This window comes from Dreissena polymorpha, chromosome 5 (genome assembly GCF_020536995.1).
Source record: "Dreissena polymorpha isolate Duluth1 chromosome 5, UMN_Dpol_1.0, whole genome shotgun sequence".
In the NCBI taxonomy this organism is placed as follows: domain Eukaryota; kingdom Metazoa; phylum Mollusca; class Bivalvia; order Myida; family Dreissenidae; genus Dreissena; species Dreissena polymorpha.
The window spans coordinates 74259379-74274988 of NC_068359.1; the positions used below are offsets into that span (position 1 = coordinate 74259379).

Below are 15610 nucleotides of genomic sequence, written 5' to 3' on the forward strand. Positions count from 1 at the left end.
TTTATGGTATAACTTTGTGTAGAAATAATTCATACTGATGTACGCTTTCAAAACAAGTTGCGGTTGATAGTTAAACGACTTGAAATACTCACCATGCTATAAATGTTCGTAGTTATGACAAGCCATAGCACGATTAAATACATAAATAGGTGGGACTGCAGAAACATGTTCGTAAGGGCAATTATTTATCGTTTGTATTACTTATATTCATGAGTTTTACTAGAAGCATACCCGCTTCGAGTAGCAAAGTATTTGGGTATACAATGGATTTGTTTTGCAGTGTAGACACAATGCACATGCGCATTTCATTGAGATGTATCATTTTCCTGATATTTTCGCTCATATCATCTTCGAGATTTGAAATTACCAGCTCATTAAACATCCGATACAAATAAAACAAACTTACTGACACCAATTTCAATAAATAATGGGCAGAACATAGATGTTGGTATAATAACACTATGTGTAGCGTAATGATAAATTGCTGGCTTAGAATAAGACAAAAACTTCCGAATTAAACAAGTCATCTAAAAATCTGATAATAAATATATGTTCATTATCTTGATTTCCACATCATGTTGCAACAAACGCGCAATGTCAGTGGTATTTGACTGGAAGCGTAGGCTGGAATTAAACATGATAAGTTTGTGCCTTTGGATTTAGATCCCGATACAGCTTAAATTTTAGGAGAAGTTGTTGACCATCTGTTAATGTCCTGTTTATACAATGAACCAGTGCCCTCCTCTCAAACGTTACTTTAACATTCACATTTGGTTGATGATAATAAAAGGTACGTGTCCAATTACATACCGATGAGTACATACATATTCGCGCGTGTATATTGTTTAAAACAACCATGATCTATTCATTTACTAACATCTATTTATTTTTAAAAGCGTTTTGAAACAGCTGATACATCAAGGTGTCATATTCATTTATCATCGCGTTTGATTTCCTTATCATATATTTATATTGACCATATAAATTTGTAATGTAATGTTGTGCACAGTAATAAAATGTGTATTGCTGTGTCTATGTAAGATCGTTATAAGCAAAAAACAATGCTATGATTGGCGGATTAAACATCAGATAAACAATTATGAGATGTGGGTATTGATCCGAAGGCATTGTAATAAAATAATAAAGATCGTAATTAGTTTTCATCCACATCACAATCTCATATTCTGACGAGCAAACATAGAATTCTGCTTTATATACATATATTTGTGTATACTTTGAAAAACTAAAAGCTCATCCCTAACAGCATTCATCCAATTGCCGTGTAGGTGTTGCAGGTTAAAAGGTAGTTAACCGAGAAACATACATTGCGTATATATGGATTTTGTTTATAAAGCCTTATGCTCAACTTGGCTACTGCCAAAAAAACGAATCTTTTAAAAACATTATACATCAAGGGTTAAGTTTCAGCGAATATTTTTTCACATCATTCCTAGTTCGGCTAAGCACCATATCAGAAATTTAAGACACTTCGATACATTTTCAAAGACATATCGGCGTTATAGCAGAAGTGAAAGAACGCATGTGACACATAAATCAACCTCCTGAAAATGAGATCGAGTCGTTCTAAGCCTAAACACTCTTTACGAAATTTCTCCATATTTAACATGTATTAAAACATCAGATTTAAAAATAAATAACTCATTTAATTTCATAAGATACGACGTCCCTTTATAATACGTTGAAAAGTGTAACATATTTACTAAGCTACCACATTTATGCGAATTTAATCAATGTTTTTAATTCAAAGAATTTACTATTTTAAGAATTCTTTTTTCATTCTATGGGTACTTATGCACTTGATTCCGAAAGTCAAGTACTGTGCATTTGTCAGCATTTATGACACTGGCTTTTAATTGAAAAGTCAGGGTTAAAATTACAGAGCTTGTTTTTGTACATCCAACTGTAACATTATTTAATTTGGTAAACTAGTAACACATAAGTAAACATTCTTTACATGAGTTCAAATATAACAGCTAGATAAACATATTTTAGTTCAAACATATTTTAATGATCTTAAATGAAATGAACATGATATTCAGATTTCGTCCAAAAAAGTAGACACGTTGCGTACTATTGCTTTAGTGGGATTCTGTTATGTAACGAATTACTTTACCCACTCTTCTATAAACTATACTTGGATTTGTTAAAGTTAGTGTTTGCACTGGGTATAATAAGCACGATTTGATTTAATTCTGACCCTCCTTTACAATGTTATGAAATAAACCATTATTGCATTTTAAAGTTAACTTAAGTACCCTCAATGTTTACGAGTTTATGTGTAGGTCGTTTATCGAATAGCCACTCAAGTATCTTTATCTTTAAGTATTAGCAATATAACATGAAAGCTATTAATAGAATGCGATATAACAGTGCGTTATTGTCGATTTTTTATTGATTTGAGATTAACTTTTGTTATCATTTTGACATCGATCCAGTTAGTAAAAAACTTTACAACGCAACCAGTTTTCTTTGACTGTAAGGAATAAAGGTGTGTAGTTAACGTATATAATTTCGTATGACATGTAAGCATTGATTAAGTGATCAAAGTTATAATAATGGTGTAAAAATACAAATGCACTGACTAGTGAAGGCTTTTTTATGTAAATGTTTTATGATTACGAGATATCAGACTTAAATACAAGGGAATCGAAAGTTGCGTTCATTGTTTATACAGGGAAGTCGAAAGTTGCTTGTTGCTCTATACTCAAGAAAATTAATGTGCAACAATTTCATCTCGTTGATCACTGCTAAACATTACGTGATTGTTTTCACCATCCCAATCAACACATTTTGTAAACTTGTTGGATTCGTTTTTGTTTTATTGTGAGACGTACATCGATATTTGCCAGATATATATATATATATATATATATATATATATATATATATATATATATATATATATATATATATATATATATATATATATATATCCAGGGAAATCGAAAATTGCTTGATGATATGCTGTTAAATTAATATAAATGTAAAATTCAACGCTTTTTGAAAGTATTGTTTGATATGATACAAGGTATATACAGTGGAATCGAAAGTTAGGTCCATTGTGTTTACAGGGAAATCGGAAGTTGCTTGTTGCTCCATTCTCAAGAAAATCAATGTGCAATACGTAAATCTTGATTACGCCTTAACATTATGTGCTTGTTTCCGCAACCCCAACCAACAATTTTTTGTAAACGTTTTGGTTGTGTATATGTTTTATGATTAAACGTACATGGCTATTCGAAAGCAATATCAGCTTACGTTGTTTATACGGAGAAATCGAAAGTTGCGTACATTGTATATCGAGGAAAATCAAAAGTTGTGTATTGCTCTTTTCTTCAAACAATCAAAGTGCAACAATACATATCGTTGATAAGGCCTTAACAAACATTGCTGGTTTCCAATACCCAAACCGACACATTTGATTTAATATCGTTTAATATTCAATAACAAGACACACATTTTGTATAGTATAAAAATAACAATACTACATTTTTGAAAGATCTACCTACCCTATGTTTTTGGCATGGTTATGAGAATGAACTATTTTATCACTATTGGTCCTATATATAAAAGAAACCCGATACGTTGAAGCAGGCGACAAATGTCCTCCCGGAATAATGTGAACATTAAAAAGGGTTGTTCTTCTTCGAATAATAAAATGTAATGCATATAATATAATCACGTTACCGTTTTAATTTGTCTAAATATTAACATATGCATATAAGAATAATCAATCATTGGAGTGAAAATCAGCCCGAATTAATCAAACAATCAATGTCTTAGTAATAATTAATATCGATGATTACTACACATATAATACAACACTGGTCCACAAGATATGGGAGAGGCATGCTCCGAACGTGTGCACGGAGCTCGTCTAGCAGATATAACGTTCGCAAGATAGAGAATATAGTGTTCGCGACTTTTGATATCAGTCAATCCTTATATAATTGAATTCGCATTGTAGTTAACAGCACACACTGTTATATTTATTACGCGTTAACAATATTATACTTTCAATAAATAGTCACTGTATACCTTTAATAAATCAACCAGCAACTATATCGCGATTCATAGTACGGCACACTATGCAAACCGACGGCCTGGTTATGTCAACATAGGTCAATGTGTATTGGCCATTAGACCCTACATAGATCTATATAACATACATAAATCATGAATAAAACGAATTTAACATGTAACCAATCATTAAAATAACAGCAAGGCAGTATAACTATGTCGTTAGATTGAAGCTAAAACATGCATTACCTCATTTGATATATTAAAACACTTTGCAAATCCACAACACAAACACCCACAAATTTAAATGCGTATGTTGGCAAAAACTGTTTATTGATTATATTATTTAATTTTATAACAGCTTAATTTAAAGGTTTAAGAACGCTTCAATTGGCTGGTAACAAGACAGTTCAAATTGACAATAATGGTGTTTGGTTGTTTTCTCTAAATGTTTAAACATATGTACTAATACATTACAATTTTGCAACACGGAATAAGTTCATTTCTCCATACGAATAAACAAAATCATGAATCAAATACACGTTGACATACAATTCCGAAAAGCGGTACCTAACAGGTTTCAAACAATTCCGAAACACCTTGTTTAAAAGACGTTAATTTCAAGGCAAATATGACCTTTAATCAACTGAACTTACATCCACACAATATAATCATGAACATTTTGAAGAAGTAAGAAGCATGCCATGTAATGCCGTCGATAAACTAATGAAGAAGAAGAGCCTGTCTCCTAATGATGAATATGTCTGCTATGTAACTATAGCAGATACTTTCCAAAAAGGCTCACACAACTATTGTTCATGGGGGAAGACACAACATTCTGAGAAGAATAACGCTGAAATGTGCTAACATCACCACGGATTTAGTTGAAGTATTCAATGCATAATGCGAATTCCGCTAACAGAAGAGAAAAAGTCCAAAGACAAAATACAATGTTGTCAAACCTATCCTTAACACAAATGTAAACTACCATGGTAAGGTAGATCTGATAAAGATGTGGTCTTTCCTATCAAGAAGTTAACATGCCTTATGTTTTATTTTTGCCACCTTTCAAAATATGTTGTTCTTTTGCCGTTTACTACGAATCAAAACGCCCAAAGTTGCCTGCAACTTTAAAGACATTTTTATCTACTGTTTTCGGGCTACATTACTACTTGCGCAGGGCCAATTTCACTCTTCGGAGTAGACCTAAAGATATACTTTTATATTCCAGTCTTCCAGCTCATATTCAATTACAAATACTATTATAAAGCTCAAATAATTTATGCCAATATTAAATGGTCTATAACTAAAAAATATATTATTTATAGAAAATACAAAACAAATTTGTTTAGACTAAACGGAAATTCACTCCGTATGTTGTTAAGGCTTTTCAAAGAGCATTCTAACACTTGGTCAAATAACTGCTTTTGATTTTTTGCCATCTTTGTTCGAGATTTTCCAAGCCTGTATCGACCTTCCCCAGTTGTGAACAACCCCTGATGTAAATTGGAGCGGTGCTACATTTATTTCTAAAAATGAGCACGAGTATCTTTAACATTACACGCGCATGTATTGGGAGCCAGCGCAGCGAACAGAGGATCTTTTTGCTTGGTTGATCGTGCGAAACATCCCCTGCAATTCTAGCTTATTGAGTTTGAATTCGCTGAAAGATGTTAATCTTATACTTTAGCGTTTCGGTGACAAGTCCGTGGCAAGTCTATGTGGAAATGAATAAAGGGATGTTTTTCTTTTTATTAGAGCCTCCGAATGGTTTTGATATTTTTTAACTGCATACAAGCGATTTTACATTTTCTTTTGTTGTTCTGATCAAAGTATCAAATTAACGTGTTTTTCATTTTATCAAAATATCTCTAAGATGATCTACACATTAAATATCAGAACAGAACAGAATAAATATATGTTTGACTTAAGCATGTGAAGCTCATCTTCGTTAACATACACATACAATAACAGCATGCGTACACACTTCATTTAAAAGAAAAGTTAATCTTAAAAAACAGGACAATAAACATATTTCGTGAGCATATTTCGAGAAAATGTCATATGGATGAGGTCCATAAATAATGATCACACAATGTTATACGTATAGCTTTACACTTTTAGCAATAATTTAATAATTCTGACCATATTTTCTTTGTTAACAACGTATTATGTAAAATGTTATATCATATCGACAAATATTTATGCCGAAGATATTAAATGCTGACAATGGCTTTTTGAAACCGTAAACTATAACATCTGTTTTTCATTTGAAAGTTTGCATTGTAAACCGAGTATTCCAGTCAATGACGTCTTTCAATCAAATTCCGACATGATGAGCTCTAAAACTTTAATTTATTTGCTTCCTTGTGGATTTTGAATGCAAGTGTGACATCGTCAGCATAACCATATAGGCCTGCTGGATATTTTTGAACAACTTATTTAGCTCAGCGATGCACATGGTAAATATCACTGGAACGGCTACTTTATGGGTTCAGACTTTTAAGAAGAGTTATTGATAGAACGTATCAACTCGCTTTGATCTTTTAGTAAGATAAAATTCTATCCAGTTAAGAGGGGTTCCTTTAATTATAAAATCGTATCGTAGGATTGAGATTGTGCTGTGTATATCAGTAGTGTCGAAGGCGGCACTAAGATCAATCATAACAGCTAATTTTTCTTGGGGTTTATGAATCACATTCACAAGTACAACATGCATTTAAGTATGGCTGTCTCAACGAAACGGTATTTGTGATAAGCAACCACTACCAACCAGCCACGGCCAACTAGTAGCACAAACGTGACCATGCCAACTGCTAATATTACTATGGTATATATTATACTAATATACAAATTGAAAAGATGGTCATCGTAGCTGCTGCACCTAAAATCTTAAAATGCAACACACAATTATTATCTCGCTCCCAGTTTTTATTGTTTAAATGTTTCGTCATGTAAATGAAAATGTATGTTTACCGTTCTATAAACAATAAAGTTACACATATGTTTGCAAATTTGCAGATTCATTTCACTCAGCTGCAACTAAATATAACTATGAAATATGAAACAAATAGTTTCAATGAATTGCATTGCATAAATGTTCAATTCATATTGTTTTTGTAATACATTATTTTTGTTTTGCGTTCGACTGCTGCAATATTGATGTCGAAATTCCGTAAAATAAACCTATATGACATAAATGTAATGGAGTAAAACAAAAAACAAATTTTTGAAAAGAATGTCGGTTGCGGAATATTTATTTAAGTATTGACTCGAATTCATAGTTAAACATGCACTTATTATCATAATTATCATTTTGCTTTACAAATATGAATTACAAATATGAGTCTAAAGCACATGCACTATGCCCTTTTTATGGCAGTTAAGTTAATTAATTTAGGTCAGATATATTAAATCAGACTAATTTAAAACTATTCATTGGCTGCCAAACGTCTACGATTGGTGAATAAATTGGCAGCAATGCACATAAGTTCAAGCTGAACTTTACAATTCGCATTGTTAGGTCATGTATAATGAAATAATTATTTTATCTCTGGAGTTCAGAATTATTCAGCATGGATATAAATTGGTAAAAAAAATAGCATTGCACTATGAAGCGTAGTTTTTACATTTACAAGAACGCTTGTTAGATGCACAAAACAACCGCTATATTACAATTTACTTTTTAACGATAATTGTAATTGTATTTAATAAGTCGCTGCATATGCATAAGCTCTTGTATGATGAAGAAGAAATATATCAAAAACCTTCTTTTTACTTTACTTTTCTGATGTATGAAGCAATTTAAAAATTAGAAATATCATTGGAAAACAAATGTGTTTGAAAAACGGCGTTGAGCAAGCGACACATTTGTTTGTTTTTTCAAATACTAATTTAACAGTCGAAACTTGTCAGATATACAGAATATATAGCTTGGTCGGCCTGAAGTAATACTTTTATGACAATGCATTCTACTTGTTTACAGGTCTGAAGCTAGTTTAGCAAGAGCACATCATGTCTGAAACAGACCTTGAACAATTTGAGACAGTGCGCGTTGGTGCCCTCAGAGATGAACGTGAATACATACAGAAAAAAGTGTTCACTAAATGGGCAAATTCCGTGCTAGAAAAGGTTTGCACAACTATTTTTATTTTAAACAACTATTTTAAAATATTGGACACAATTCATTGTTAGATGACACGGGCCTTTGTCTGCATTTTGAAATATAAATTTTTAAAGCTCACCTGAGCACTTAGGTATCATACTATGTGCTTATCAATAGCTTATAAGATATAGAGATTCAAGTCGTCCGTAAAAAATTGCATGCTTTGAGGTTTTCTTCTCGTCATAAACACATGTGGATATTGTAATATCACATTAAATGACGGAACCATCTTCTGAAATTGTTTTAATTGTTCCGGTCCGTTGGAAATGAAGAGTGGGGCTAAGAATTGATTTTAAAATTGAACACTTTAAATGTTTTCTTCCCTGAGACCACATCTATAAGGGATTGTTTACTCAGTGTGTAACATATTGCAGTGGTTTTCTTCCGAATGTGGTCAAATTGAACCCGTGAAGCTAGACTAACATAGTAAATACGTTTTAATGTCTTCTTCTTTAAAATTGTATATCAAAGAGGATTAAGATTTTGTATATTATATCAGAAATTAGTTTACTACGTCATGCCCCTGTGGTTTGAAATGACTACCTGCGATGAATAAAATGCTTTTTATAGATGTATTTATCGCATTGACTGTATACATCGTATTATATCAATCAATAATTGATAGAAGTGTAAAATTTTACAAGCTACATACAAGAGTCGTTTGCTTAGTTGTGTTTTTCAAATCATGTTCCTGCGGCATAAATTAGATATCGAGATGACATGTTTTATGATACTCTCTTCCATAACATAACAACATTTATACAAACGCAAAATACACAGCTTTTCTCTAAGTTTCTATCATCAGATTAGGTTCGGCATATATGATTCTTGACATCAAGTCCTGCGGTTTAAAACGTGCTACTGTCATTATAAAGGTTATTGTTTTTGGCCCATATTCACCATCTTAATTTCCGTTTAATTTCACTAGCAGTACACGTATTATTACTAAAATACTCAAGTTTATATGCTAAATCTGTTTTCCGTAATCTTGTCTACGTTCTTTTAAACAGTTTGAACATAAAATCGGGTGAATATTTTTAATGACTTATTCTGAAAGAAATGGGGAGAATACACTCGTTACTTAGGTTTTAATATAATATAATTAATGAAATGTATTGGTTGTTACATAACACGTTTCGCGCATGTAACTGTATATGCCCCAACGTTACTATTAAAACTTCCCAAACCAGACGTGTTTTACTTAACGTACCCTAATATTACTATTTAAAGTTTAAATATTGTGGTTTTGTAATGCATCCGCTCGTAATAAATTCCTGCCGTTAGCCCTATATTAATAAATTAACACTGCTTTGTCGGGTGTCTTTTGCTTATTAAATACCTTAAAGATGATTATACACACTTACATGATAAACTTTTGTAATTAGGAACAATAAAATTGTTGATTAATTTGTCTGCGTCAATGATATTTTGTTCAAACTGACGGGACCTTTAAATATTCAGTATTATTATAAGTGAGTGTACACGTTTAGCAAACATTGTTATTTCGGGTTCTAAACAACTGTTGGCTGACTTATTGCATGCCAACATTGACATTGATCGTTATATATTTATGTGACCGAGCGTTGCCGTTGCAGTTTGTGGTCCGGTCATAGTTGCTTTAAGTGACACGTTATCGGGGCATTTTTTGGCGACTAACCCTTTACTTAACACTTTGTAACAAAGGTCAATTTTATTAAAAATTCTAGAAAGCGTCCGTTGTTTTATCGACTTAAAAGGTATAAAATGTCTCGGAATGTTTACATATATAGGTCACTTTACAACGACTTCACATTTTTAACTACATAATGATATTTGGTTGAAATTTGCAAACATGATCTTCACGGTATACACTATTTATCGTTGGAGTACTACTTTCGGTTACCGTAAGGTTTTGTTTCGGGCAACAGTTGTAAAAATGTGACATTGTAATTTCTAGTTCGCTAATAATTGTGCATAGTGATTTAAGTGCTAATGTGATATCAACACAGATGTAGGTATTAGTTTTGAAAATGTTGTGTTTGTTTTTTTATGCTTGTGTTTCGGTGATTAATTTAAGATAATACAAGTTACACTGTTGAATCAATGTGCTTTTTAAGACATGCACAGTTCATTAATGCATATCTGATAGTATAATACATGCATCATGTTGCATGATCAATGAAAAAGTATGCACTCATTGTATTTTTATGGGTAGTAGACTTTAACTTTCTACAATTACATCGTTATGGTACTTTTTAAATGCATTTGACACATATCAACGTACAAGCGAGGTGGCGTATTTTTTCAAATATAGCATTTATACAACTGGTGAGCTAAATCGTCAGAAAAAAGCACACGTTGAAAATACAGTCTGTTATTTCAATATCCTTATATGTTGAAATAGATGTGACATCAAAAGTAACGAATAAGTGGTCGCATAGTGTTATATGTAAGCCTTAACAATGTGTTTAATCTGCAAGAAATAGTTAAACAAGTAACACCAGGTATAGTACAATATCTTTATTGTATTTTAAATACCAGCACACATTTTTTAAGAAATTTTCATGCATAACACTAGTGAAATTAGTTTTCCATAATATATTTCATGCCCGATTCACCTTTGTTATTATATATGTTATTTAAAATATTCATATTTATTTCCCAAATCAGAGTTGTAAGAAGTAATTGTATGATGTAATACCGGTTAAATATATATTTGAATGATAATCTGTACAATTTTATTTTGTGTCATTTATTATAAATGTATTGTACTTTCAGGCTGAGCTCAAAATCAATGATTTATTTGAAGATTTACGTGATGGAATAATTCTCATAAAGCTGCTTGAAATTATCTCGAGGCAGCCTATTGGCAAGCCTAACCGAAGAAACTTGCGCGTTCAGAAGGCTGAAAACATCAACAAATGTCTACAATTCCTCAGAACTAAGGTAACATTATAAAATTATTTCAATTGTACATTCGCTCTATTTTAGCGATTTATTTAGCATGAGTTCTGTCCTTAACATTAATCGATCGTTCGTCACCCTCATGCTTTATGTCGACCGTAATATTGCGAGATACTTGAACCCTCTGTAGTCTGTAAAAGAAAACACAAATTATGCGATTGATGTTTTCGAACCTATACCGGAAATTATCAACACGGTTTTTTATATTTAACATATGAACAGTATGTAACTCATATATGTATCAATTTGAAAAAGACTACTTTAAGCTTCCACGTTCCACGTTCAGACACATGTTAACATACACTTTACTTGTTCTTATAATGAATTAATTCAGATAAGACAGTTTTCAGTAATCCGATGTTATTGCATGCACATTAATTTATTATATGCATACATGTTTTAGGTGATCGTTGAAAATATTGGAGCAGAGGACATTATGGATGGCAACCGTCGACTTACCCTTGGCCTCATCTGGACGATCATCCGTCTCTTTACTTTTCGGGATATAAAACCAGAAACGGTATTTTCTAGCACCAACATTCCTCACATGGTTTAATATTACGATCGGACATACTAGACTTCCTAAAGAGTTAGAAGCGAAACTGCCCATTTTTGAACGCACCTGGTTGATTGAGAGTTGTGTTCAATGATTTATGTTGTTATTAGTGATCGAATATATCACAAATAAGCTGTGAATAATACATCGATAATGAATAAAGCGATTGTTGCTCTTTTAATAAGTGTGTTTATATTACCCAACAGGCGAAACTGAAAAGATTATGTGCTGTGAAACACTGTATTAACATTTGATTTACGGTTGAGTTGTAAAAGATTGGATTGTTATAGGGATTTGTTTATCAAATGTACTTTTTTCAATTGCATAAATATTTATGTATATTACGTGACACTTTACTGCTTCGTTTCGACGAAACAACAAACTATTTAGATAATGAACACATGTAAAACAGATATACCTTAATTATTGTGGTTGTATTAACTTGATATACTTCTCGCATGATAATGCTAAAAAAATACTAATTGTCGTGTTGGTTATTGGCAAGCCTTACTTTGTAAACCTTTTTTCAACTCGTCGGATAAATCCAAGTGCACAATCAGAATTACATAGTATTCTATTTAACTTTAAATTAAGCGCTATTCTTGCAGTTTGGCACATTATTAATTTTTTCCAGCAAAATGTTTGTGTCTGTTTCCAGGAAGGTGCTGCTGATAAGAGCATTGATACAAACTCTGCCGCTAACGCCCTGCTTCTCTGGTGTCAGAGGAAAACAGCTGAGTATGTATAGCTGCTTAGTATTGATAACGGTAAATCTTGGACTGTGCGTTAGTGTTCATCATTGCTATATTGATCAACCTTTGAATTGGGGCAAAAATAATCTGTTTTAATAGTGTTACAGTAAAAATAACGTTGATGCTTTTTCTTGGTTATCGTCTTGGTTGTGAGCGTTTTCAACAGTATATCAGACATAGCTAGGCGGTAACTTACTAGACTCGCTCGTTTACTTGGTAAAACACTGTTTAAGGCACAGTTTATGTTTCCCGCCTGGTGATAGGACCTGTTTTCGTCGGATTTGTATGTCTCACCTAGTTTTTACCTTGCAATAAAGGGTCAAAAAGACGCCGCTCCAGCATAACCTCCCCGATGCTGAAGTAAGTAACGCTAATGTTTTTGATTTCGCGCACATACACATATCTTGATGCTTCAAACTCCCATATGAATAGTTGTTTTGTGCTATGAAAATCTTCGCGCGAGGATTGTATCTGCTCCTGAATCATGGTTTAAATCCCAAATGCTTTTTTAACCTTCCCCTACAGTGACTCTAGTCTTAGGAATGCTTACGGGTTTGCTCTTATTTTGGCAGTCTTGTCTTGAAGATGAGGTTTTGCTTCCAATGTTTGCCAAAGTGTTCCTATATAAAGGATAACGCCGTATAATACAGTCTTTCTTCACCAAGTGCAACTGTTTTTCTCTTTTAAAATAAATCATTGCATCATGGTACATATAAAAAAATAGTGTAATAATAGGCCGTCAAATTTATAAGAGAGTGATTGTAATCACCTATGATTAACTTGTCTACATTACCCGCACTGTTTTATGTTGTTAACAACAACTGCAGTATAAAAACACTTACTTAGCAATTTACAATGACGGCATGTATGCATACACGTTGGGGCGAACTTCTATATTTGTATTTAAACTTATTACCCCCATACTAACGCTGCAAATTAACGTTAACATGTAGGTGCATAATTATGCTTAACACATTTCGTAACTTTCATACAGCACGATGTATAGCATGGTAAAACCATTTCAAATTCGTGCATTGCATGCATGCCATACACATTCATTTAACTTTGATAACGAGTTTTTACAGAGTAATGCTGTCTACTTGAAATGAATAAATAAGTATAGCGTTGTGTTTTACGTTTCAATGTCGTCCTTTCTCAATCATAACAACTGAAACAACAATAACAAGATGACGCGCATGTATATGACGTTATTCGGCGGCGTCACAATACGGCGCGCCAACGGCGGCGTCACACGACGGCGCGCTAAATTCTCAACATTATCCGGGCCTCGAAATGTTAATATACACTTACAATATATGCTTATTTAAATAAAATTTTTAAATCTACTGATGGTTTTGAAACTTCAAATGTCCATAACACCAGAAAGAGTTGAACACTTGATTGCACACAATTAAAGTCAGTTGTCGTCGCATTTTACTTCTAGCGGGTATAGTTTGACGATAGGTCTGGTGGTGATTTTAACTGTTTCCGTGAAGGCTATCTGTCTGTGTGTTCGCTTTTCCAGTAGAAAGACCGTTTATATGTATGTTTCGTATTGGAAACATCGTGCTTCGTGTTTCTGTACGTGTCCATGCTTGACCGACGCTCAGTGGTAGCAGTTTGTCTTGAAAAGCCGTGTAAATGCCCTGCGTAATAAGACGAATAATATGTATCACGATGGCGCTTGCCGTTAGACAATGTGTTGGATGGTGAACCGGCCGGTCCAGAGCGGTGAATAATCGACTCAGAAGAATGACTCTTTTTACAACGATCTTTCTCAGGAAGCATTTTGAATCCTCTGGGCACATAAGCACGTGGGGATCGAAACTGGACTCGGCGAAGCGGAAATATTGGCTCAGGCGTCTGAATGCAGGCGGCGTCTAACACGTGACCCTCGCTTCCGGCTTCTACTTTGATGTCATTTTGAAGTGGCATAAGGGCGCCAGTACTTCGGCTGTCCGACTGCAATTCATTTTCATGTTTTTTTCTCAGAAACGTTGTAACGTTCGTACGTTATTCTAGAGTTTATATGGAAATCATTTCCCTCATTTGTGCGTTTTGTTTCCCTGTGTGTGTCGCTATCCGTCAAGTGGAATGCGCCTGTTGTGTGATCGCGCATGTTCTCGTGTAATATGATATCATTCACGCGAATTACGGCTGTAACGGCTGAGACGTGTGCAGCAATTACGTCCATCACGTAGGTAGTACTATCGATGTGTGCAGGAAGTGATCCGGACAGGAAATAGCCGATGCGAGAGCTAACGTCAGTAGGACCATCGCCTCTTACTTACTGGTCTCCCACGATCTGCCAGTAGAAATCTGCACCGAAGAGTAGAAAGATGTCAAATGAATCCTCCATCGTCACCGGATGTGCTAGTCGTACCCCTCGTAGTTATTTCAAACTCTTAATAGACGGCCGACAGCGGTTCATTATGGGTTGCATATAACAGGAACGATAAGAACCCGAACGGGAATCATACATCCATCTGTTGCCACGATATTGATGGTTGCTGTATCAAGACGTCTGACGCTGTGTGCGGGATCTCCAAAAAATGACAATTTGATGACGTCAGTTCCGTCACGTTGCAACCGCAGCTTGTCGGCTAACTTCTGCGTAATGAATGATCTCTGCGCACCTTCGTCCATGAGTATATTGGCCTCAGCGTACCGGCCGCCGGCGCACACCGGTGAGACTGCTGTCTTCATCTGAGTGGGATGCCACTGACGACGAGTGTAATATGGCTGCCCCCTCTTTGTTACTCCATGTAATACAATTGTGACTGCTAGAACGATTCTGTGAAGTTTCAGAGGTTTTATTTGTTACACAATTCGATGATTCCTGTGACGATTCACATATAAATGAATGGTGTTTGCCTTTACATTTGCGACCGCAAAATCTTGATGGACAGTTAACAGCTTGATGCAACTTGCTCAGGCAATTTAAACAAAGTCCTTTCTTCTTTATGATGGAAATGCGCACTGAAATGTCACTTACTGTTTTGCATTCACCCTGATGGGTTCTTTCACAGAACACGCACATACGTTGCTCGATTTCCTTCGGACACTTCGGCGACTTCCGGTTGTAGGTAATCTTCTTCCGGACCCCAGTTTGAAACGCTGCAGTGGGCAGCAGGTCTATTTGGTTGTTGTGTG

General features: G+C 34.1%; 1 protein-coding gene across 2 annotated transcripts in view; it reads left to right on the plus strand.

The window, feature by feature from the left end:
* LOC127830990 (uncharacterized) overlaps nucleotides 1-15610 on the plus strand; it is a 40105-nt gene that overhangs the window by 5360 nt on the left and 19135 nt on the right. The window contains exons 1-5 of one of the 2 annotated variants that reach the window (XM_052355954.1): nucleotides 2400-2509; nucleotides 8027-8172; nucleotides 10964-11131; nucleotides 11553-11669; nucleotides 12364-12443. In XM_052355954.1, the coding sequence (XP_052211914.1) occupies nucleotides 8056-8172; nucleotides 10964-11131; nucleotides 11553-11669; nucleotides 12364-12443 (482 nt within the window). In that variant the 5' untranslated portion in view covers nucleotides 2400-2509; nucleotides 8027-8055. Of the gene's footprint in view, nucleotides 1-2399; nucleotides 2510-8026; nucleotides 8173-10963; nucleotides 11132-11552; nucleotides 11670-12363; nucleotides 12444-15610 lie in introns of those variants that run through there. The other variant, XM_052355955.1, reaches the window with a different exon arrangement.